We start from the raw sequence: 24,242 nt of genomic DNA on the forward strand, positions 1-24,242 counted from the left end.
TTTGAAGAAATTAATTGGTGAATGCGGACTTCGAGAGACCCACACTGCCATCCAGGTAATGAAGACAACTTCAAAACAACAACAGAAATCAAGTAGAATTTATTACACCATCAGAATAACAAAAATAGATAAAATTGAAATCAGGGCAACAAATATGATCGTAAATAGGAATTCTAATAGATCATGACACAAAAAAGCAACATTCGTTGTATTCAGAGTATTCTGGATCAGAATTGGAAAATGTATGATTGTAATTTGTTTTTGCAGTTCATGTTCAAGATTGATAGATTTTGTATGTTTAACTTTTCATGCTTATAATTTCATGCTGAAATAATATTCAAACATATTTCCATTTTTATGCTTAGCATGATTTTTGCCTTATACAATTGTTATTGTTTCGTTCTTAAATTTCTAAAGTCTTTGGTGTTAAATTGTCAGAGCAGTGACTTCAGTGGTACTTTGTGCATTTAAAATAATAAAAATCTTCATAAAGACCTTTTAGCTTGCCTATGAATATGTCTCTGTCTGTTTAAACCGCTTCATGACAACTCAACAAACTTCATTTGCTGAGGGCCATGAGGTTTGGTCAAGGGCTTCGGCACAAATGACTGCCTTGCAATGAGATTTCTTTCTTTCATCATCTGTCAGATTATTTGTCAAATTTGTTTGACAGGTCGTAATACAATTAATAATATAATTTCATCATTACTCAAATCTTTTAGCTGCCACCAAGAGGATTTTATCTGTTAATATCACTATTAATATTATCTTCATTATTTATTATGACAGATCCCTGTTACAAGCACAGTTTAAACAAGCACTGGCGGTTAAAGCCATTTGGAAAATGTCACAGACAAAATAAATGAGTTGACTTTAAAAGAACTGATTAAGCCTTAAACCTTTTTTTTTTTTGCAAATTGAGGAAAGAAAGAGTCATATAATAGAGAAATACGCCATGCCACCAGGCTTGTTTAAAAAAAACACGACTGTGTGAAGTGTCTCCGTATTTCTTGAGTTTCATACTCTGTCATTAAAGACGGATCGCTATGATTTACTGCATACAACCATCTACCAGGTTTACATCGAAGTCTTGTCTCTGCAAACTTCCACTGATTGGACTCTATGCACAGACCAGTCAGACTCCTGCTTCCATTTGCACCACTAGGGGTCGTATGTGGTCCGCAGATCTGCTTCTTGGTCCCGCTGCTGTGTGGCTGGAGGAGAGATAAAAACATTACTACTGTTGGGTGTAATTATAACTCACAGCCTTGAGAGCAGCACATGAATGACGCATGATTCACTGCATGCATATCACAACATTTGTATGCATTAACCCGGTGGGCCCAGCATGTCTTTATAGGTTCACCCAGGCCAACAAGTCAACAAGTCCTACACGCAGTCTCCATTGGTAATGCGCTTTATAACGGGCAGGCGGGGTAAGGGATCTAAATGTCGCAGTTAAGGGCTTCAACTCATAACTGTCCAGCCTCCCCGTTCTCTTTCCCTCTTTTCTTTCGCGTTTAGTATTTTTAAGCAGAGACAATACTAGCTCAACGGGAGGTAAAGAGATGTAGAAAAGCAGTGAGGGAGACCAGAGCCGAGCTGACGTTGACGGGCACCCCGTGTAACCAATGACGAGAGAGCTTTCAGCGTGCTTTACAGCCGTGGGGGCTGAGAGAGAGGAGGTGCTACGCGGAGAAAAAAGCAAATAGTTGAGTGAACAGCATCAGTAGAGAGTGGAATACAGGAGACCGCAGTGAGGGAGCAAGGTGCCAAGAAGAGACAGCCAGAAACACAAAGAGGACAAGTCTAGCATTTATTTTCTGTTTTCGACACCATGGCTGAAGAGAAAACGTTGCTCTTATCTTCCGTAAATGGATTATAATTTCTTTTTCCAACTCTTTCCCATACTGCTTTCATCCCTCCAGTGCTGCGCTTCACTGGAATGTGCGCTGTAGCTTCTCCGGGACACATCTGAGAAGCAGACAAGCAGTTGGAAGAGAAAAAGCCTCCGCAATCATTAAAATTCCGTTTAAAAAATCAAAATGCCTCTGTTTTGATGGGACAGATTTGTCCAGACGCCTTACGCATTTTTGGTGACTTTTGCGCATTTTGGAGATTTCTGCCTGTCGACTGAAATGGGTGATGGAAATTGACATTTTGTGCATTAACAGAGGATAATAAGGTTTATGATATTTTTTTTTACCCAAGTGCACTTGTGTTTCCGGCGATGATTGTGTTTTTGATCGTCCTCTGTATCACGGATGGAGTGCTCTCTCAGATACGCTACTCTGTCCCGGAGGAGGCGGACCATGGCACTTTGGTGGGGAATATCGCAGAGGACCTGGGGCTGGACCTCACCAAGTTGGCTTCCCGTCGCTTCCAAGTGGTACCCAACTCTCGGACGCCGTACTTGGAGGTGAACCTGGAGAACGGCGTCTTGTTCGTTAACGAGAAAATTGACCGGGAGCAGATCTGCAGGCAGAGCGCCAGCTGCCAGCTCAATATGGAAGTGTTCTTGGAGAACCCACTGGAGCTGTTTCGGGTCGAAATTGAGGTGGTGGACATTAACGACAACCCACCCAGCTTCCCGGAAACAGACATCACGGTGGAGATCTCAGAGAGCGCCACACCGGGCACCCGTTTCCCTTTGGAGAGCGCGTTCGATCCGGACGTGGGCTCTAACGCTTTACGCACTTATGATATCACCACTAACAATTATTTTTATCTAGACGTGCAGACCCAAACGGACGGAAATAAATTCGCGGAGCTCGTGTTAGAGAAGCCACTGGACAGGGAGCAGCAGGCGGCGCACAGGTACGTTCTAACCGCGGTTGACGGCGGTCAGCCTCCTCGGACTGGCACCGCGCTGCTTGTGGTCAAAGTATTGGACTCCAATGACAACGTGCCCGTGTTTGACCAGCCCGTATACACGGTGAGCCTCTCGGAAAACGCACCGGTGGGCACGCTGGTCTTACAACTGAATGCCACCGACCTGGACGAGGGACTAAACGGGGAAATAGTTTATTCGTTCAGCAATCACATCTCCAACCGCGTAAAGGACCTGTTCAGCATAGACCCACGCACGGGACGCATCGAAGTGCGCGGAGAGGTGGATTTCGAGGAAAGCAGCCTGTATCAAATCTTCGTCCAGGCCAAGGATCTAGGGCCAAACGCTGTGCCCGCTCACTGTAAAGTGCTGGTCAAAGTAACCGACGTGAATGACAATGCACCGGAGATCACCTTCAGCACTGTCACAGAATCAGTGAGTGAAAAAGCGGCTCCCGGTACCGTCATTGCGCTGTTAAGTGTGACGGATCGGGACGCAGAGGAGAACGGACAGATCCACGTGGAAATCCTCGGTGATGTCCCGTTTAAATTAAAATCCTCATTTAGGAATTATTTCACTATAGTGACCGACGGCCCGTTGAACCGGGAGCAGGCGGACTCCTACTCTGTGACTGTGGTCGCGCGGGATAAAGGCACGCCTTCACTCGCCACCAGTAAATCTATTCGTGTCCAGGTGTCAGATGAGAACGATAACGCGCCCACATTTACGCAGCCCATATATGATGTATATGTGACAGAGAACAACGTGCCAGGGGCCTACATACATGCTGTGACCGCTCTGGACCCGGACATTGGGCAGAATGCGCTCATCAGCTATTCCATATTAGAGTGTGACATACAGGGTATGTCAGTCAAAACATATGTGTCAATAAACGAAGAGACAGGATATCTGTATGCACTCAGGTCCTTTGATTATGAGCAGCTGAAGGATTTCACTTTCATGGTGCAGGCCAAAGATGCAGGCACCCCAGAGCTTTTCTCCAATGCCACTGTCAAAGTCATTATTGTGGACCAGAATGATAATGCCCCCCTAGTGCTGGCTCCTCTGGGAAAAAATGGCACTGCCAAAGAGCCCCTGCCCCGCTCAGCTGAGCCTGGGTACCTGGTGACCCGCATTGTGGCCATGGATGCAGATGATGGAGAGAATGCTCGCTTGTCCTACAGCATCCAGAGAGGAAATGAAAATGGCATGTTCAGAATGGACTGGAGGACAGGTGAACTCAGAACAGCAAGGCGGGTGTCAGCCAAGAGAGACCCCCACCAGCTGTACAATCTGCTGATTGAGGTAAGAGACCATGGCCAGCCACCACTATCTTCCAGTGCCAGTGTGCTGGTGATGCTGGTGGACAGTGTGGCTGAAGGCCGCGGCAATGGGGAGAGAGGTGGCACCACCAAGGCCAAGGATGGCACCCTGGACCTCACCCTCATCCTTATTATCGCCCTGGGCTCCGTCTCCTTCATTTTCCTGCTGGTCATGATTGTCCTGGCTGTGCGTTGCCAAAAGGACAAAAAACTCAACATTTACACCTGCCTGACCAGCGACTGCTGCCTTGGCTGCAGCTCCTGCTGCTCAAGGCAGGGCAGGGCTCGCAAGAAAAAGCTCAGCAAGTCGGATATCATGCTGGTGCAAAGCGCTGTTAATGTCAGTGGGACTGGTACAGCTCAAGTCCCCGTGGAGGAGTCGGGGAGCTTCGGCTCCCACCACCAAAACCAGAACTATTGCTATCAGGTATGTTTGACTCCAGAATCTGCCAAAACCGACCTCATGTTCCTAAAGCCGTGTAGTCCATCTAGGAGCACAGACACCGATCACAATCCATGTGGGGCCATAGTGACAGGGTACGCAGACCAGCAGCCTGACATCATATCAAACGGCAGCATTTTATCAAATGAGGTAAGAGTCCCTCTCATACCTACAGTTTAACCCCCCTCCCATTTCACATTCAGCATGTCTACAACCTGGTTGACACACAGGACCTCCCCTTCGATACATGAAGCAATGGTTGTTTAATTTTATTCAGATGCATTCAGTCATGATACAAAATGTGCATCATACGAGAGTCCCTAAAATTTTTCCTCAGTTTAGTGCCATGCCAGGTCTACAAACGGGTGTTATCAGGGGCTAATACAGACAGTATAATATAATGTCCCAACCCTATATATTTCAGGAAAAGAATCAAATCAGACAGAGTAATTGGACCACTGGTTGGTGACATGTTGCCTTGACATTTCTTAGAGAGGCTGACCCTGAAAAAGCAGTGAGTGAATGTTGTTCTGCGCTCACTTGACTTTGAAATAAAAACTAAAAACTAAAAACACAAGCTCATAAGGATAACGTATGTTGGCTCAGAGGCTCTGGTTGCTGTGCAGCATCTATGTCTGTGTGTGTGTGTGTGTGTGTGTGTGTGTGTGTGTGTGTGTGTGAGAGAGAGAGAGAGAGAGAGAGAGAGAGAGAGAGAGAGAGAGAGAGAGAGAGAGAGAGAGAGAACCAAGCCCCTGGGAAAGCATTTGCATCAAATATACTGGTCACAATGCTGCTGAGTCTCACTAGAACAAAGACACATCTCTGGGTTGTGCCAGGCTGAATAGGAGGACCACTTAATCTTACACTTTGGCAAGATATCTGTAAGGCCATGCTCCCCCTCGCACTGTGGGAAAACACACCTCCTCAGACATACTCTTCTCACCAGATATGAGTGATATGTGTAATGGCTGAACACTCATTTCATAGCTTATATCAACATGACACTGTGTGGGTTGCATCATCTCTGGCTTGATGGTGGCGATGTTCTTTTTTCTGTTGCCATTTTCTCTATGCTAATCATGTTACATAAGGTGCTCAAGTGACACACACTGAAAACCGCCCCTTCTCTTTCAGACCAAGCACCAGCGAGCTGAACTCAGCTACTTGGCTGACAGGCCGAGACGCGTCAACAGGTAAATATGGATAGAGATTCTCACTCTAGCTTTTGCACTGCTCACTCTGACACATCCACCTGTAATATAGCTGTGATCTGTTGCCTGCTTCTAGTTCATTCATGGAGAACTCTGGATGATGAGATGGTATCAGAAAATAAAAAGGGGTTTGAGGCTGCTGTTAGATGAAATCAAATTGCTAAATGAGACTTTGACATAATGTTTTCTTTGGTTTCAGTTCAGCCTTCCAGGAGGCAGACCTGGTCAGCTCCAAAGACAGTGGCCATGGAGACAGCGAGCAGGGAGACAGTGACCATGATGCCACCAATCGAGGACATTCCTCCGGTGAGAACTGGCTGTGTCTATGGCCTGCCTCTTTTTAACACAAGATAAGCCTTTATTAATGGGGAAATTTGCAATGGTATAGCAGCATAGATAGTGCAAACATTTAGGAAATGTACTAAAAATAAAACTAAATAAACCAAGATATACATAAGTACTAATTCTAGAAAACACAGGATTGCACATGCCAGTGGTATTGCACAGATTCTTTCATGAATAGAAACACTGACATGAGTATTAATATTGCACAGATTATTAACTACATTTCAGTTTTTTATGTAAGTTTACAGTAGGCTTATTTGAGTTTTTAAACTGCATGCTCACAGGATAAATGAATGGCTCTCTAGCATTTATAGGACTGGAGGAGGAATTGCTGATGAGCATGTGGCTACTATGCGGTGTGGGTCCAAGAGCAGATTGCATGTCTCTTCAGTGCTGAAATCTGGACTCCTCTTCCTTAGTTACAGCACATTGTGGAGGCCTAGAAAAATGAAAGCTCAATTTAATTAGTGCTAGCGTACACGATTGGTGGTGCTTCACTCTGAGACATTCCAAATTTTCTCTCATGATGCTGGGTTGTGATTTCCTGTTATCCTTTTTTACCTTATAATAAAATCAGATCCTGTCCCTGTGGACTGATTCCAAGTTCTCACCCTTGATGGGGACATGACTCTTAATAATTGTTACTGTCTCTTCTGGCATGTGGTGATTTGATGTCGGAGGGCAAAAAGCAAATGCTGCGCTGCTGTTTGTATATATGTGGCTGTGTTAATGAGGAGCCTGCTCCCTGTGAGCTCAGTCACTTAGTGCTGTAGACCACTTGACGAAATGTGACAGGCTTTTTAATGAGGCTGTGCTCACACTGGAGTGCTGGGAAGCGGACCAAATAAGGTTGTGGCTGTAGCAAACAAAACAGACGATTCATTCGTTCATTAGATTAATTAATGCATTCATTCATGCAGTTACTCTCCAATTGCACTCCCTCCCTACTTGTCTTTTTCCTCCCCTCCTTCCTGATTACATCCTTCCATACTAGTCCTTTTTTTCTTTTTTAATCTTCTTTGCCTAAAGGAACCCGTCTAAAGTCATACAATAGGGACCCACTGAGGTATAAATGCCGGTTTTATGTCTTCATTCAGTGTGAAGCTTTCTTTGGTTCAGGCCGTCTGTGGATGTAGCCTGTCACCATGTCTGGCTAGCCACAGCAGGGGCCCTTATAGTGCCAAATGGAACTTGTCTGCCACTTCCACAGTCACTCCAGTAGGCCTGGATAGTTTACACAGAGCTCCATAAACAGAATCACACAGAGACAAACCCCTACCTTTTAGCTCTAATAAGCTGAGGGTTGACCTGCTGCGGGCTGGACTAAGCCTACTGCTTTATGTGTATAGATACTCTGTTATATTTAGTCACCCGCTTCCTTAAAAATAGGGCAGGGTTATGAATTGAAATGTATACGTGAGTCTTTGTATTAATATCAAAGGAAAACTTTTTGATTCCTTATTCTGAGGAATATAAACCACTTTTTCTTTTTTATCATTTATCAGGACAAGCTAAAGTGATTGAATGTTAATTTTGTGCAAACATGAGCATCCATTGATAAAATATGTTTACATAAAACACAAACTCATTTTGATGCAAATCATAAATGAAGGGACTGGAGAATAAGTAAAGGACCTGCTAACTGCTAGGCTGAGCAACAGAAAATGACTTTTGGCCATAGTTGAGACCCCAGTGTTCTGCAGCTTAATAACTTAATTCAGTTATGACTGGTTTAAATGCAATTGTATTCAAGAATATGCACCCTGTGAGAATAATATCAACCAATATAATAATAATCACTGCAAAGAAAGCCTTAGTTCATACTCAGCTGTATTCACAGTTGCATGTGTTGTGTCTTTGCTTGCCGCTGTGGGACATTTTTATTCCTGACTGAGACAGAGACATCCAGCTGTTTTATGTGCTGTTCAGAGTGTGCTGGTCCTGACTGTTAATACAGTCTCACACACAAATGAATGCCATGTTGTACCTCCACTTTGAAACACTGACTTGCAGAACTTCGCTGCTGACTTTGAGCACCCTTGGAATGGGGAAAAGGATACAGTTACTTTGTTACAGAGATTTCAGCTGTTTAATGCCTTTAAACAGATTATTTGCTGTGCATTAGGTCTTTGTTTGATGAGGATAAACACAAACACAGAAACACAGGCTTTACATTCTAAGTGCTAATTGAGTTTGTCAGCAGCAACAGTACACTGAAAGTGCATCAGTGTTTAATAAATGCTAATGTTAAATAAACATTTGTCCATGTCATCCATCATAAGGTTATGTTAGCCTTTCTCTTAGCTTGGACAGGGTACTTCATGAATATATCACTTGTGTCTTTTGATTACTGAGAGACTGTTTTGTCCTTGTAGTCTGATTTGTAGCAGCTTGTTGGTTTTTATGTAAATTTAGTGAACCATGAATTAAAGCATTAACATTACAGCAGATAAATACTGATTTAAGGTAATTTGTTTGAACGCTTAACCGACAGCTTGAAACAGGTCTCACAAAGGAGCATGGTGCTGTTTACCCTCAATGGCCTATTATTTATTGGTCCTTTTCCTTTTACCACAGTGGTTGTTGTATTTTTTGTTGACACAGTGATTTGTGTTTTTTTCCCTGCGGCTGACTGATTTGTCGTGCCAACATTTTCTGCATCTTCAGGCAGTGTGCTCTGTTGTTCCCTGATCAAAAGCCACTCAGTTTTTCCTCATCAAGGATGCCCTTAAAGAGTCACAAAGGTTTGAAGTAATCACCTGTAATGAACACAAGAACAAGAAGAAACAGTCTTGCTACAAAATCAGATTTTTTGTTTATTCCGATGGAATGGGATCTGTTTGAATACAGTTCTGGAAAAAAATCATTGCCACCCTGGTCATTGTCAAGATTATTTTCAAGGTGTTTGAATCTGTGCTGTGGGAGAGAGATGGGAGGATCTGCAGTAAAGTTCAAAAGAAAGATTTGGATAAAAAAAAAATGTTGCACAGTATATGCTATCAACGCTGCAGGGTGTACGTATAAATAAAGTTATGGCAGTAATTTATGATGTGTTATTTAGATGAAATATTTATACACATTCATACACTAAGTGTACTATAAGCACTTTAGTTTCTGTCACAACACCTACCTGAATAATCACCACTGCTGCTCCTGCTGCATCAATTTTTATTTTGTAAAATAGTTACATTGTGCTGCCTCAAAAAAATGTAAAATCTTCTATTTTGTTCTTTTCTAAAGTCTACTATGCTACTGTAGAAAACTATTTGAAAATATGTTTATTGAGCTGTAACAAATTTTTATTTTCAACTGTCTGTAGCATGCAAAGAATAATGTGCTGTAAAACAGGAGTAACTGATTCTGTCTGACCAGCGGCCGATAAGTCCACAGGCATTTAGTTTATAATGAGAGACAGTGGCGGAAAATGTATCCAGAAGCTCTAACCAAGTAAAGGTAAAAATATCAACCACCACTTAGCTTCAAGTAAAACATCCTGCATTCAAAATGATACCACTATGCAGACTTTCACATGCAGTAATTGTGTTTCCACAGACATGTTTTCACTTTGAAACACTAATTAATGAACCAAGAATATATGCCTATAAGATGAACACTTATGTATGTATTAATGCAATACATAAGAAAGTACATGCGCTGAATGCTTTCCATCCTGACATTCATGAATTTTCCCTCTTAGAGAGAGATTTACACTCCTATAGTTCACTCATGTTTATCTCACTTCTTCTTAATCTTAATGTTGTTTCACATACATGCATTTTTACTCTCAAATGAATGTCTTTTCAGTTTCATTATTTAGAGATTCTATATGGCTATGAACTGTCTGCTATACTCAACTGGTCATTTAGTTATGTACTGCGTTGTGCTGTGATTAGCAGAGAAGTCATTAGAGGTTTTTGCGCGATTGATGTGAAATATGCTATTGGGTTATGATGTCATATTTTTTTAAGCTGATTATGTTTTACCCAGTATGTAAAATCTTGCTATTACAGGTACAATGATTAGCTACTAACAGTACCTGTCAAATGACTGCAGTGGAGAACAAGTACAATATAAACTTATGAAATGTAGTGGAGTCAATGTGTAAACTAACATATGATTGAGATGATGAAGGAAAGTATTCCAGTAATGTTATGAAAAAAGTTGAAAGAAAAGCAGTAAATCAGTACATATGCATCTTTAATTATATTCAGTCTGAGACACCCATGTTTATTGTGAGGTTAGTGTTAATTTGTGGAGTTCTCTGCAATACTTGGGCTGGGCATGAACTCTGATTTAAAGTATCTCTGTATTTTTTTTTTTTTTTGATGAGCATATTTCCTTGTCAGTTCAACACAGTGGAAGTACCCCTCATTTGCTACTGAACCCTCGAGAACCACTAGTCCGGCCCTGTGAGTCCCCTCAGGGACCCCATTTCCTGTCGTGCTACATGTATTAAGTACATTTTGTCAATATAGCCAATGTCACACACTTGGAAAAGATTGAGTCCAGGTGCTTATCCACTTTTAAATCCTACCTCCACCCTCCATCCCCACTCCCATCTCTCTCCTGCCATAATGAATTCCTCCTTAGGCCTGCAGTTCACGTTATCACCGTGGTAACAGCTCGCTGATCGGTAATTCATTTTTGAGACCTCTGCATACCAATTACCAAATGAAGGTTATTATCGAGACTTTGCATTTGCCCTGCGCGAGCACCGTGCAGAATGCTAAGATGAGATGAGGTGTTAGAAGTAACGAGGGTCAGTGCGCTTCAAGAGCAGATTACCCTCCTCTCACTCTTCCTCCTCAGCTTATGCTTATGTGTAACTTAGTGCAAGACATGTTGACAGCTTATTTTCAACCTGTGTTGAAGTGGCAGACAGATACAGTACTCTGCAGCCAGGCAAAGTTTCATAACGTACTGTTTGCGCTCAGAATATTATTACTACAAAGTGAAGAGATGCAAGTCTTAGATAGAACCTTTATATACATTTTAAGCAAAGCTCAAGCTGTGTGTTTTATCTCCTGTTCTAATGGAAACTATATCATTTATGAAGAGAGCACGTTATTGTCAAGTAATATCTAATTGTCTAGATCTGGCTTTGTGGCTAAAATAACCCTTCCTCCTGTGTTTCTTGCTGTCTCTCTTTCTCTCTGTCTCTCTCTATGAGTGTTGTCTCTCTGACAGAGTGTAAATGCCACAGTTCCTGCTCCTGTTTTGACGATTAATACGGTATCTATTCTGTAATGGAAGCAGAGTTCCATGTCCTCTCTCCCAGATTTCTTTATTCATTGCTCACAATGCAGCATTGTTGGCATGTGCAGGTGCACTGATACAGTATGTAAGTACCCAACTAGTCTTCTGGTTGCTCTCCCATCAAACTGTACAATAAGTCATTTCCTAACATGTAAGAGGCCATATTAAAACGTAATGTGTTGGTGTATTTATGGCATGTTGGTTAATATTTAATAAGAAACCCTCTCGTTAGGAGACTGGGCACTTTTCCAAGCTGTTAGTGATGGCAAGCCAAATTAATCCGCTTTGTAACAAAGCAAATTCCCCCTTTGCTGACCGCTACAGACACACACAACAAAAAACGCACACACGCTCTGCTTACTGGGACAGCAACAGTCTTAGCCTAATCAGTCTGTATTCAGAAGGATTAGCAGCAGATAGCTCTAGCTGGACAGTTCAGATTTTAACAGCGACACACACACACACCCACACACACCCACACACGCACACACACAGACACCCACACACACACAACAAGAGGATTTAGGCTTCAAACACCATGCATACACAGGATCTAGGCTCTACTGCAAAAAACATATGGGGCAATGAAAACACAATTTGGCTTAAGGCTTACATTCGGCCTAAATAGCTGTGTTGAACAGCTATTGTTCTGGCTAGCTATATATCCCTCTGGTCTCTGACAAAAGGTGATTTTCTCACAGAAAATTCCTGTCATTAAAAAGCCTCCAAAAAATTTACTCCAAATGAAAGACCATGTTCAGACTGGTTTCTAGTTGTACCTGCACCCAGCTTTTCAAAGAGGTCAGTAGGTTTTGAAAAGGGGTGAGAGTGAAGGCCCAGGAAAGAGGCAGGCTGGTAATCTTATACTATTAAGTTTGTGGTTTGGTTCGTTTAATGCTTGGGCTAAAGGGAGCATGAGAGGTTTGCTTGTAGTGGCTGTGAGACTGTACACATCTCTCAACCACTGCAAAAACACACATTTTCTTTGTTTTGTCATATTTCTGGGGATTTTAGTTTTTTATATATGCTTTTTGGTGCGTATAAATGCATACAGCTCACACACAAGCATCCAGTTAGATCAGGGGTATTCAGCTAAAATTCAAAGAGGTCCAGTCAGAGAAAATGTATTAAAGCAAAGGTCCGGAACATCATGAAGTCTAACTTCAATTAGTGCGATATATGATGATGTAACCTAGAAGTTTTATTAGCTTGTGCATGTAATCAATAACTGACCATCAAATAAATTCAGTACGGTTCAAAAACATTTTGACAACATTTATTAACAAATAACTTTTGATATAACTGTACATCTTAAAATTAAGTGCAGAACTTGAAAAAAAATGACTAAACAACCCAAACCAGCTTATATACATCTTTAACAATACCTAAATCTCAAAAAATGTAAACAATTGAACACTTCTACATTTTTTTTCCCTGTCTTGTTACTTCCCTTATATCCCTGCTGCTTAATGAGAGAACTGAGCTGCAGTTTGTCCTGCCAGTATTTTTTAAATTGTGTATTTTGAATTGTGCTCTGAATGGTGTCAGGGTCGTTCTCAAACACATTTGGAGCTCATTGGTCAATGTGGAACGATATTCAGTTTTGATTATGTTCATAGTTGAGAAAGTTGCCTCCAGCTGTATGTTGAACCAAACATGGTCAGCATGTGCAGGACTATTTCCCTCTCGGTGTTGCTTTATTCATTTTCCTTTTTGTCTGTCCCTCACCTCTCAACTGTTTTCTGAACGCAGAGCTTTGATGTTTAGCAGCTGAATGCAGAGACTTCATTGGCTGAGTAGCGTCACGTGGGATGGCTGAACTCGTACGTAATTGGTCTGTGTGTTTCCTGAGCTGCTAACTAATGCCGTAAACACTGGGAAAGCTGTGCCGGTAAAACAGAAGCGACCGGTCAAATTTAAAATCCCGTTACAATTTACTGATTACAGGTCCGGTCCATATAAGACGACGTCTGGGTCCGGATCCGGACCGCAGTCCGCCAGTTAGTGACCCCTGAGTCAGATGGTTAACATCAGGCTGAAGATCTATCTGAGGTCATAGTGTGGTAGCCGGATATCTGTTCACAACCCTATATTGGGAATTCTGTTGATGTTTTTAGCAGAATCTGAGTCACTTTGTTCTGTTATAGTGTTTTTCATGTTTTTTCAGGGTTTTTTTTTGTTAATTTGGTTGGAGGGACTTTATGCAATTAAAGGCTTACATTTCAATGTGAAAACAACGCTATACAAGAAATGTGGACCAAATTAAATGTGGCTGAATTCAATCATCCTAATAAAAAGTTTTAGATTGTAGTGACCCCGATATGTCATATTTTACACCCATCCCATGGCTTGGCCTAATAAAAAAAAGAATTTCTAATTTTATTGTTTGAGTCCATTAGTACCACAACCTTAAACTGGAATCAATTGTAATTCAGTACCTCAAAAATATTAAACAGAATTAAGTAATACACCATGGAACTATACAAAATGAAAAGTCCTTAAGTTCTGCTTCCTTTTTTTTGTAGCAGAGAGTTCAGTGTGTGAATACTTTTGTAAAACTGAAGCGTTAAACTAATTTAAAGAAATAGGTTTAGAAAGTACTATCATGATTTGTTTTGCCTTAAATGTTAAAAGTGATGGTACCTGTTTCCCAGAATATATCCCTTGCTTCTGTTCAAAATAAAAGTAGATACTTCTCTCTAAAATGGAGTGGATTACACATAAAATGCAACATCACATGGAAATACTAAAATAAAATATATTTTGAATAACAATGAAATCAGGAGAAAATTTCTTCCTGAACACAGAGAAAATATATGTTTTCTGCCATGCTGCAATAAACAAACTAAAAACACAGTGGTCTCGTGTCTTATTAATATCCCTCTGAACCATGCAATGTCTTAATAAGGCTGTAAGGAACATTAGCGTAAAAATTCACAACAAATCACACAAAGCGGTCATGGCTGGATGCAATCAGCAATGTTGTGTATGTCGTTAAAGGAAAAGACTTATGGCTTAACGCCAGTGATCTTTGGGCCACTAATAGGTCTATAACATCCATCCATCCATTATCTATATACCGCTTAATCCTCATTAGGGTCACGGGGGGTGGAGTCTATCCCAGCTGACTCGGGGTGAAGGCAGAGGACACCTGGACAGGTCACCAGTTCATCGCAGGGCTACATATACAGACAAACAGTCAGACTCTATGGGCAATTTAGAATAATCAATTAACCTCAGCATATTTTTGGACTGTGGGAGGAAGCCGGAGTACCCGGAGAAAACCCACGCATGCACAGGGAGAACATGCAAACTCCATGCAGAAAGATCCTGGGATCTCTTCGCTGCAAGGCAGAAGTGCTAACCACCACGCCACTGTGCAGTTCCTGGTCTGTAACATTCAGCAAATAAATAATAATTATAGCTGTTAATATATTAGGTAAATATAGCAAAAAATATAATATAGCATGTAAAAAATGCTGAAATGACTGTACCCCAGATTTTTATTGTGTCCATTGTTACTATGAATTTTGTTTTTACAAGGTAGAGCCAACAGTTCCATAAGTCACTTTGCTCCGCAGTGCTTCACTGAGTGTGTGTGCGTGTGTATGTGGGCGTGCGTGCGTGTGTGTGTGTATTAGGAGAGGTTTTTGTATCCATTGTGCGGACAGCTTTGATCTTAATGGTGGTGAAACTGAAAGCCCTGACATGAGGAATCAAAGAGCAGGTTGCATAAATACATACGGGGAAACATGTCAGATCAAGTTATGTATGTTTGTGTATGTGTTTGCTTTTGTGCATTCATTGTGTTACCTATCTTGTTTGTCCAAGAATTGGTAAAGATTTAAATTCCTCTCTCATGTTTTCCTTCTGCACACACCTCTTTTTTTCCTCCCGTCTTTTACAGGTGCTGATCTGTTCTCTAACTGCACGGAGGAGTGTAAAGCCCTGGGCCACTCCGATCGCTGTTGGATGCCGAGCTTTATGCCCTCCGATGGGCGCCAGGGCCCAGACTACCGCAGCAACCTCCATGTGCCCGGCATGGACTCAGTCCCAGACACAGAGGTATTTGAAAACCCAGAGCAAACGACTGATAGATCCTTCTCATTCTCCACCTTTGGTAAAGAGACGCCTCACAATCACCAACACCTCCACCACCACCACCACCACCACCTCTACCACCACCATGGCTCCCTAGAGAGGAAAGAGTTGGAAGCATTTCTGCCTAGCTCCAGAGCAGCTTATAACCCAGCTTTTTTAAGTGAGTATTCTGTTTTGCTCTGGCCCTAACCGCACTTTGATGTAGCGATCAAATTACATGAAAAAAAGAAAAAGATTCCAAATTCAGTTTTCTTCTTGGATTGGCTGGTGGAAGGAAGTATGAAATTCATTTCAGGTCTGACCCCTGTTCTGTCTTGTCAGAGTGTTTAACTAACTCTTCCCTCTTTCTCAACCATCTCCATTATCTTCGGCAGTGATAATCTTATCTTCCCTCACCCAGCGTTTCAATTCATTTGCACACGCACACAAATACAAACCTCCAGCATTCTGGCCTGCAGGCCTTTTCAGATTATACATGCCAAAAGCAATTATGACCTATAAGCTCACTTTGATGTGGGTGGAGATATTACCATTAAGAAAGCTCTGTCTCATGGGGTGCCTCCTCTCCTGTCTGTCTCCACTGCACCTATCAAATCAAGGCAAAAACAGCCAAAAAAAACTTAAAAAAAAAAAAAAAAAAAAAAAAAAAAAAAGCTCTGTGTTATTATGGAAAAAGGCTTCTCTAATATGAGAAACACTGGTCCTCTCAGGAAGCCTGGCAATGAAAAATGGCTGTTTTTAATCAGTGAAGAAGGGGAACGGCATTAAGTGAGCTTAACATCTCATTCTCTTTTGGCTGACGTCACAGCGCCGGAGCAAAAACCAATTCTAGACTGTTGAGGAGAAAATTATAAAAAGAAAGGAAAAGGCGCACTTCCTAAGGAATTATTGTTTCTAAACTCTCATTCAAAGGCCACAAAGAGATACATCCTCAGTCACTGCAATTTGGTGATAATACTTAATTATAATTTTGTCAAGCAGCGCCTGAAGAGGCTCCCTCTCTCATAGCCAACACAGCTAGCTGAAATTATCAAACTGTCGGAGCCCTGCTGCTTCCCTAGCACCATCATTTAAAACCACAGCATGCTGTTTGGAACAGTAGGAAAATGCTTCCCCCCCTTTTTAATTAATGTTTTATTCATTTGTTTTGCTTTTTCTTTCGCTGCTTTTATCCTACATCAAAATGTTTGACTATGTCAAGCAACCAACCAACTGCTCACATGAAATGTCGTAGTTTTTATAAAAGGCTGTGTTAAAGCACAACATGTGCTGGCAGCTTTGTCACAGAGGATGTTCATCAGGTCAAAGGTATCTTCATGTGAATTGAAGAGTATTTCAGGCTGGTTATGAAAGGGAAAAAACATTGATTATAATGAGGAATTACAGAAATCATGAGACTAAGCAGCAGAAGATGAGCACTCATTGGAAAGAAGAGCAAAAAAATGTAAACATAAAACCAAAACATGAATAAAGATAACATTTATGGAGATTTAAGGTGCTGAATTACGTCAACATATGAATATCAGAGTTACCCAACATGTTAAATTAACTGGTTCATTTGTTAAATTCAGATGGCAATGCTTAAAGTGAATTACATTTCAAGTACAGTGTGATATAATTGACCAGTAGTATATGGTGAGGAAACATAAAATATCGAATCAGTAATAAAAAGTGTGAATCAAAAAACTAAAAAAACAATCTTGTTTTGATGGAAGTCTTTGTTGTTAAATGATAAGAATATATCAACACTATCTAATGGAATATAAAAATAACAACATAAAATGCATGATGATATAATTGTAGAAATGAACATGGCATGAGTCTTTTACAGAAACACTCCTTTTGATCAACTAAGGTGTCAACATGGCAGGCCATAAAAGCCTTCAGTTATTGTGAGCTGTGGCTCTCTCTGGCTTGTTTAAATTGGATTTGGAGCTTTAGCTGTCTAGTTGTCGTATCTGCACAATTAATATGCAGTTTTCTGTTAAATTAATTCATTTTTGTGGGTATAAAAATAGATCTCAAAATAAATGTCAACCACTTAAATTACAGTCCTAAGTGAATTTTGACTAAATATGTAGTTACTGAACTGTAACTTAGTGAAACAGTACAGCTCTGTACTCTGAATGTCTCCTGTATAAAGACAGACAGCATCTGAGCTACTGCTATGACTGAAAACGTACTGCTCACACAACACCTTCTATGTAGACACAGTTTTATAGGATTATAAGGAAACAATGTAGTCACAAATGATGATACTTGTAGGCAGCAGTTGTAAGAATATAAGAACAATTCAGATTCAGAAAGCTTTATTTGTTCACAGGGGGCAATTAAAAAGGCATGTAGAGCAGGCAATAATAAGATAAGATAAGATAAGATAAGATAAAGTTCTTTATTTCTCCCCACTCCAGGGGAAATTTACATTGTTACAGCAGTTTTATTTACAATATATACAAGGGTGGCAAAATTTTTTAACAGAAAAAAATAAAAATAAAGTTTAAAAGTGCAGAGATGTGCAGTGCAAGAACAATGACGTAAGAAATTTAGTAGAAAAAAAGAAATTAACCATTAACATAAATGAAACAAATAGGTATATATATACACACACACACACACACACACACATATATAATGAAAAGAAAAACAACATATATTTAGTAACATACTCGTGCAAATACGACATAATGTTGATGAATACCAATCATATCATACCAACTCCAATCAATCAAAACAGAATACAAAAGTAACTAGATGTGAAATGTGCTAATGATGTAATAAAACATAATAACTTTGCAGTTGTGGCATAATTTCACAATTACAGATTTTTAAAAAGCTAAGAACATGAGCTGTAGGTTTTTCCATAGTAAAAACTACCTGATATTGCTATTTGAAATTCCAGTATCAGAAATGATTGGAAAAATGCCAACCTGCCAAACTTCTCCTGCAACCAAACATCAATCAAAAACAATTATTAAATAAATTTCAAATTGTTGTAATTTCCTCCTTTCCCCTGTGTGGTTTTCAGCCTTCAATTTGATCCACTTTGTGTTTATTTCCTGCTGCTGCCGTTCTAATAGTTACCGTAGATGTGCTTATTATGTGCATATGATACAGCTCTCCAAGTGAAGAGCTCCCAATATCAGTGTTTCCCACGAACACTGCCACTCACTCTTCTTTCAAAGAACATCACTGTGGCTCTTATGCTAATGAGTGGGGGGTTGTGGGGGGATGGCAGTGGGGATGGGTGGATAATGGCAGCGGGGGCTGGGTGGGGAGTAAGAAAGGGGAGGGAAGCAGTAGTGGAGGAAGGGCTAGAACGATGATACCAAGAGGCTGAAGCTCTCTAATCTGATCGAATCGACAAGTTATACACAGAGACTCTTTGTCCTGGGAGGTGCAGGCCTGGGGTCGAGGATGGGTGCCAAGGGGAGATGAAGAGGGGGTGGGGTGATGCCAGTGCCACAGATTAGTGTCATCAAAATGAGACAACATGGAGGCTGGGGAAACTGAAGGGGGCATGAATGAGAGGTTAAACTTGGGACACATTTTGAGTCATTTCCAAAACATTTAAAGTCAGTTTTGATGTATTTTGGTCATTTTTTTTCAGACATTTTGGACTTTTTTGTTATATTGGAGAAATTTTGAATAATTTTGAGAACATTTTGGAGTTTTAGTAAACCTGTTGAGCTCAGACTCCTGCTTTTGTTTTTGTCCTAAATAATTTTGCAATATTTACCAGTTCACACCACTCCTCCAAGGCCACCATTGTCATACCCCCACTACCCCCAACCCATAAACTGTCACACACAAATTATCCATGAGCCATTTCACATAGAGTGAATTGAAGCGGCTCAGCTGAGGGATGTAAGACTTCCTACCCCTCTTTTTTGCATGTGTGAATCCTCTAATTCTGTGTGAATGAGGCCATTTAAGTGCTGTTTTTGTTTCTTTTTTGTTTTCTGCCATACATCTTAGACAAATTTGAATTCCCCACCCACCTCACCCCCCTTTCACCCACAGACATACTTACTCACACACACAGCTAACCGGGCTTTGTGCTTTTCTGTGCTTGCAGCGAGGAAAAGGGTTCTCTAGCTCCTTTCGCATGGACATACCGGAGACTGCGTGACTTTGCACAATCACTCCCAGAAAACCAAGGCTGTAAAATAAAGAAAACCATCGAGGTTTCAACCCATTTTGTCCTCTCCTGCCCTCATCCCTCCTCACCCAACAAAAATTTTAAAAAAATGTACACATAAATACACACAAAATGAGGAACAGCCCCCTTAGGGAACTCAGCATTCCCTCTTTCTGGAACTGCTTGGAGCACTGCCCAGTTTTTGGGGACAACCTACTCTCGGGATTAGGAGACAGTTGGACATGGAGGGGTAAGGTGGGGTGGGATGGATGCAGGCTGGCAGGTAAATGGAAAGCCTTACAGGGAGAACCCCATTGTCTCAGCAGGACTGAGAAGCTAAGAGAGGAGGAAGAATGGGGATGGTGGAGAGATACAACTGGACACTGACCTCTCTCTCTCCTTTTCCAATCTGTATGTGCCTGTTTACAGCACTGATGTACACATCTTTGAGGAAAATAAAACAAGATGAGGACTATATATGAATGACGAAAGTCAAACCCAAACAAGAGCCACCCAGAGAAACCGCCACTGAGCCCTTTAGGCGTTTATACACACAAAGGTAGACGCCAAATTGTACAGGAGAATCTTTGTGCATTTCAAAATGCAATACCACTGTTTTAGATTTTTCTATTCTGTTCGTGTGGTCAGGTGTCTTTATTCCAATCTACTTCAATCTTTGTAAGAAAATATTGTGGGCAGGATATTTTTTGTTTGTTATATTTTTATATATATTATTTTTTTCATTCTAAGTTGTTTTCATTTTAGTTTTTTTTTTTAATTTTTTGTTGTTACTTTCTGTTTGGTTTGTTCACTACATTGTGGGCTTGGACAGTGTTTGGCCTACACTTTTCTAATTCTAAGGCGTGAAGTAGTTTCTACCATGTGTGAGAAGTGTTTACTGTACTCTTTTAAAAAGTTTCAAGCTGAATATAAAACTCTATATATAAGTCTATCTATATCTACTTGTTCTGAAAGCGTTCTATTTGTTTGCTGGGTTCCACATTCTGATGCAGAGGTTTGACTGTTTTTTTTTCCCAGTGGGAGACGTAAAGAGAGACAGAACAGCCTTAGCAAATATAAACTCAAGTTCTCATTGTTTGACATTATTTCATCTAATTTTTTTCCACTTTTGGATATTGATACAGATCACGTTTATAAATAAAAAGGAGGTAATAATTTAGATTTAAGTCCATAATAATTCTGTGTTATTGTAACCAAAAATTTAAGGGACATTTATAAAGAAATAGAACAAAAACATGATCTAATGCAAAGAGTGTTGTACACAGTGGAGTTGGAAACCCGTATAAACACATTTCTTTCTCACACATTACAGACACAAACACACCAATATGCCAACAATAAAATGAAAAAAATGGTGAAATGGATGGTCTCGCCTGCTTTTATTTGGATGCATTTATAAACAGAAATAAAAGTCACAGTTTAGGTGAGTTGATTTAAGTGTCCACAGTTAAGCCCTTATATATCCAAGCAAAATGGGAAGTTACTCTGGAGCCCCAGTCTTCTCTTCGTCCCACAACACCAGGTTCACTGGTTTTTGTTCATTTATCGGCAAATATGTCATACGGTAAAAACAGAGTATCAGCTAAGGCAGGTCCTGCATTAGCGTCCAACACTGGCTTGTAGAACCGCCCTGTGTCAAAATCCAAATAAAACTGTTCATTCAAATTAATACAGATGAATTGAAACACAGACAGCCTTGGGTCCAGGAAGTATTTTTCTACTTTAGGACCTGCGGTGCATCTCCTGGCCAAAGATGAAGATGTGATATGCTGTGCACACAGAAGGCAATATACACAAAAATATAGGGTATCTGAAGTGGTGAAAGGTAAGTACATTTATTTAGTTACTGTACAATTATGAAGTACTTTATGTGTGTGTTTTCATTTCATGCTGGTTTTGCATTTATATTTATCTGGCAGTTATAACCAGGAATTTTTGTGCAAAGTTTATATTTACATGTATGTTTATAGATTACAAAAGTGGTGTTGGTGGAGGAGATATTCTGACATATTCAAGTAAAATGTTATTTAAATGTTACACTAATAAGTACTATTAGAAAAAATACAAACTTATGATTACGTGTAAGCACAATTTTAATACAGATGCTTGTGAAGGTGAGGAAAATAGTTATTTCACAATTTGTCAGGTATTTATTATTTACCCAAAATCACACATTTTCATTTTGTCACCTCATTTCTTCTAAAATTACTGTCCAGTGGTACATTAGCTTTATAGACATTTAGGTGAATGTTTAGTTTTTAAAATTGTAATGAGAAGCTACTTCCTAGTGTTAAACATATGTTTTCCTAACACATAAATTGCACATGAGGTCATGTTTGATTCATGCACTGAGCTGTCATGATATTCATGTCTCACAACAATCCATGTTCTCAAAAGAGGACGTTTACCCTTAACAGCCATCAATAACAAGTGAGTCGATGAATTGTGTACAGTTTGGTAGCTAAGAGGAAGATGATGCACATGGCAAATCAATTTTGATGAAGCAGATGATTTTGCGGTGTCCTGCCTGTCTACCACACCACAGCAGACATTTAGTACACAGACTTGTCTATAGAGGGATTTTTTAGTGTTGTAAACCTTTTCCAAATTGATATTTTATTTAAAGCCTTCTAGTCAAACAGCACGTTTAAGAGTCTTGAAAGACTGGAGAGTAAAAACACTTCATTCTCTTTCAGTGGTATCAGAGCGTATTGATTGATATGCATGATTAAAGCTTTCCAGCAGACTAATTTGAGCATAAAATGAACACTTGTGGTTATTTTATATTATAATAGGAAACATGTCCTCAATATGGTCACTAAATTGTGTTACCAGCAAAAAAACCCAAATGTTTTATCATCCCTCAGTGTTTTCTCCTCTGTCATGATGACACACTTTCTTTAATCCACTCATTCCATTTTACAGCTATGTAGATTTAGTGATCTTGTTGTGTGTTTTTATCTTTCTGAAGAAGATGTTGCAGCTGTAATCCTACATAGATTATGGTATTTACCGATGGTGATGAACCAGTAATGAGGTGGAGTTCAGATGAACACACCAAGTCATCTGTATGCCTGCTTAATCTCCTAGTACGCATTGAACATTCATTGATTTGTTCATCCGACAGACAAAAGGCTCAAGTCTTTGTTAGTGCAAACTATAAATATGACAAGGAACCAGAGAGAACCGATAAATACCACAGATGAAATTTGTCAGGTCTCTGGGTTTTTTTTTTTTTAAAAACTCAGAATCCCATTCTGAAGTTAAATATAGGATGACAAATAACGAGAAGCAGCAGTGTGAAGTGTCGACCCTGGCCCTTTTGTTGAAGTATAATGAGGGCAGAGCTATCGGAGCAGCGCCGTTTAGATTGAGGACAAAAGTTGAACAGGGAGCAAGTGCAGTATAATCATATCTATTTTCTTGTTAAATGGAAGCTATTATGTTTGACCTCCACTCAACGCTAATCTCTGTCACAAACCAAAAAGTTTTAATTTTCATGTGCGTTTGTGCACACCAGGCTCCAAATGAGAAAAACCATTAGAGTATAATGAAAGATAAATTAAGAACATAAAAAAAGAGACTTACAATTCCCTAAACAAATGGGAGGACTCAAAGAGAGGCGGACGGTCTTCTCTATTTCTATTTTCTCTTTCTATTTCCGGTGAGTTGGTCGGGGGATGAGGGTAATTGCGATAGCGGGTTTCAAAGTCACTTCACAAAGGCAAAGCGGATTATAAGTGGGGGCTGAACTTTTTGGTGTCAGAGCTCTCCTCTTTTGCAGACGCCGACAGACAAAAAACAGGAAAGAAAGAGTCATCACGGTGAATCAATGCTTGAATTCCCTGCTGAACACTGCGGGTGGACATAAAGCCACAGGCTGCGAAATAGTCTTCCTAAATGGGATCTTCAGATGTGGATGAATGAGTGATGATGAATTTTTTCTTCCTAGAAATCTCAGAATAAGAGGTCAGGAAAATTAGAGAACAAATTTGTGTTCTTTTTCCTTGCTTCGTCCTCTGTCAGGCATTGCTATTGGTTTAGCCTATTACAGAGAGAGAGAGAGAGATCCTTGAGAGAGATCTTCGCAGTCACCAGCCAGTCAGTTGACAGCAGGCATGACCATAAAACAATGATGCATCACTGGGCTCACTGCTCTACTCTCTCACAGGCTCCAAATTAATGTGACTAACCTTCTGGTTTGTTTCCAATCTGTCAATTCATCATACAGGTTTTATTTTCAGAACATGCTTGAATAGCCTTACACTGCACTCCAAAACCTACAAAAAGCAAAACTCATAAAATGGAAACTTTCAATCATTCACACAAGAGCTATGCTCCCAGACCCTCTTTGTGACAGATTGACCTCTCTCCCTCTTGCCATGTTGTCACAGGAGTAGTTCAGCTTCAAACCTCTCAACTGTACACGGAAAGAGAGAATATCAGTAGAACTGACAAACAGATGAGCCTCAAATTAAAGCAGACTGAAAGAGATTTCTCCTGGTGGGGCAAAAATGACAAACATGCTCCATCTTTATCATCTTTCTTTTTTCCGTTTGTTTTTAACATTTTGCAC

At 40.3% G+C, this 24,242-nt stretch overlaps 1 protein-coding gene across 2 annotated transcripts; it reads left to right on the plus strand.

Annotated features, from left to right (window-relative positions):
- Nucleotides 1–1,716: 1,716 nt before the first annotated feature.
- pcdh10b (protocadherin 10b) lies at nt 1,717–21,026 on the plus strand. Of its 2 annotated transcripts, none has more exons than XM_035947837.2 (5): nt 1,717–4,579; nt 5,729–5,787; nt 6,005–6,111; nt 15,314–15,471; nt 19,583–21,026. In XM_035947837.2, the coding sequence occupies exons 1-5, from the start codon at nt 2,231–2,233 to the stop codon at nt 19,634–19,636; spliced, it is 2,727 nt and encodes a 908-aa protein (XP_035803730.1). In that variant the 5' UTR covers nt 1,717–2,230; the 3' UTR covers nt 19,637–21,026. The 2 variants fall into 2 exon arrangements, with proteins under 2 accessions (XP_035803730.1, XP_023125369.1); XM_023269601.3 differs by having other exon boundaries at nt 1,718–4,744.
- Nucleotides 21,027–24,242: the final 3,216 nt, after the last annotated feature.

This window comes from Amphiprion ocellaris, chromosome 13, assembly GCF_022539595.1.
Source record: "Amphiprion ocellaris isolate individual 3 ecotype Okinawa chromosome 13, ASM2253959v1, whole genome shotgun sequence".
Classification (NCBI taxonomy): domain Eukaryota; kingdom Metazoa; phylum Chordata; class Actinopteri; family Pomacentridae; genus Amphiprion; species Amphiprion ocellaris.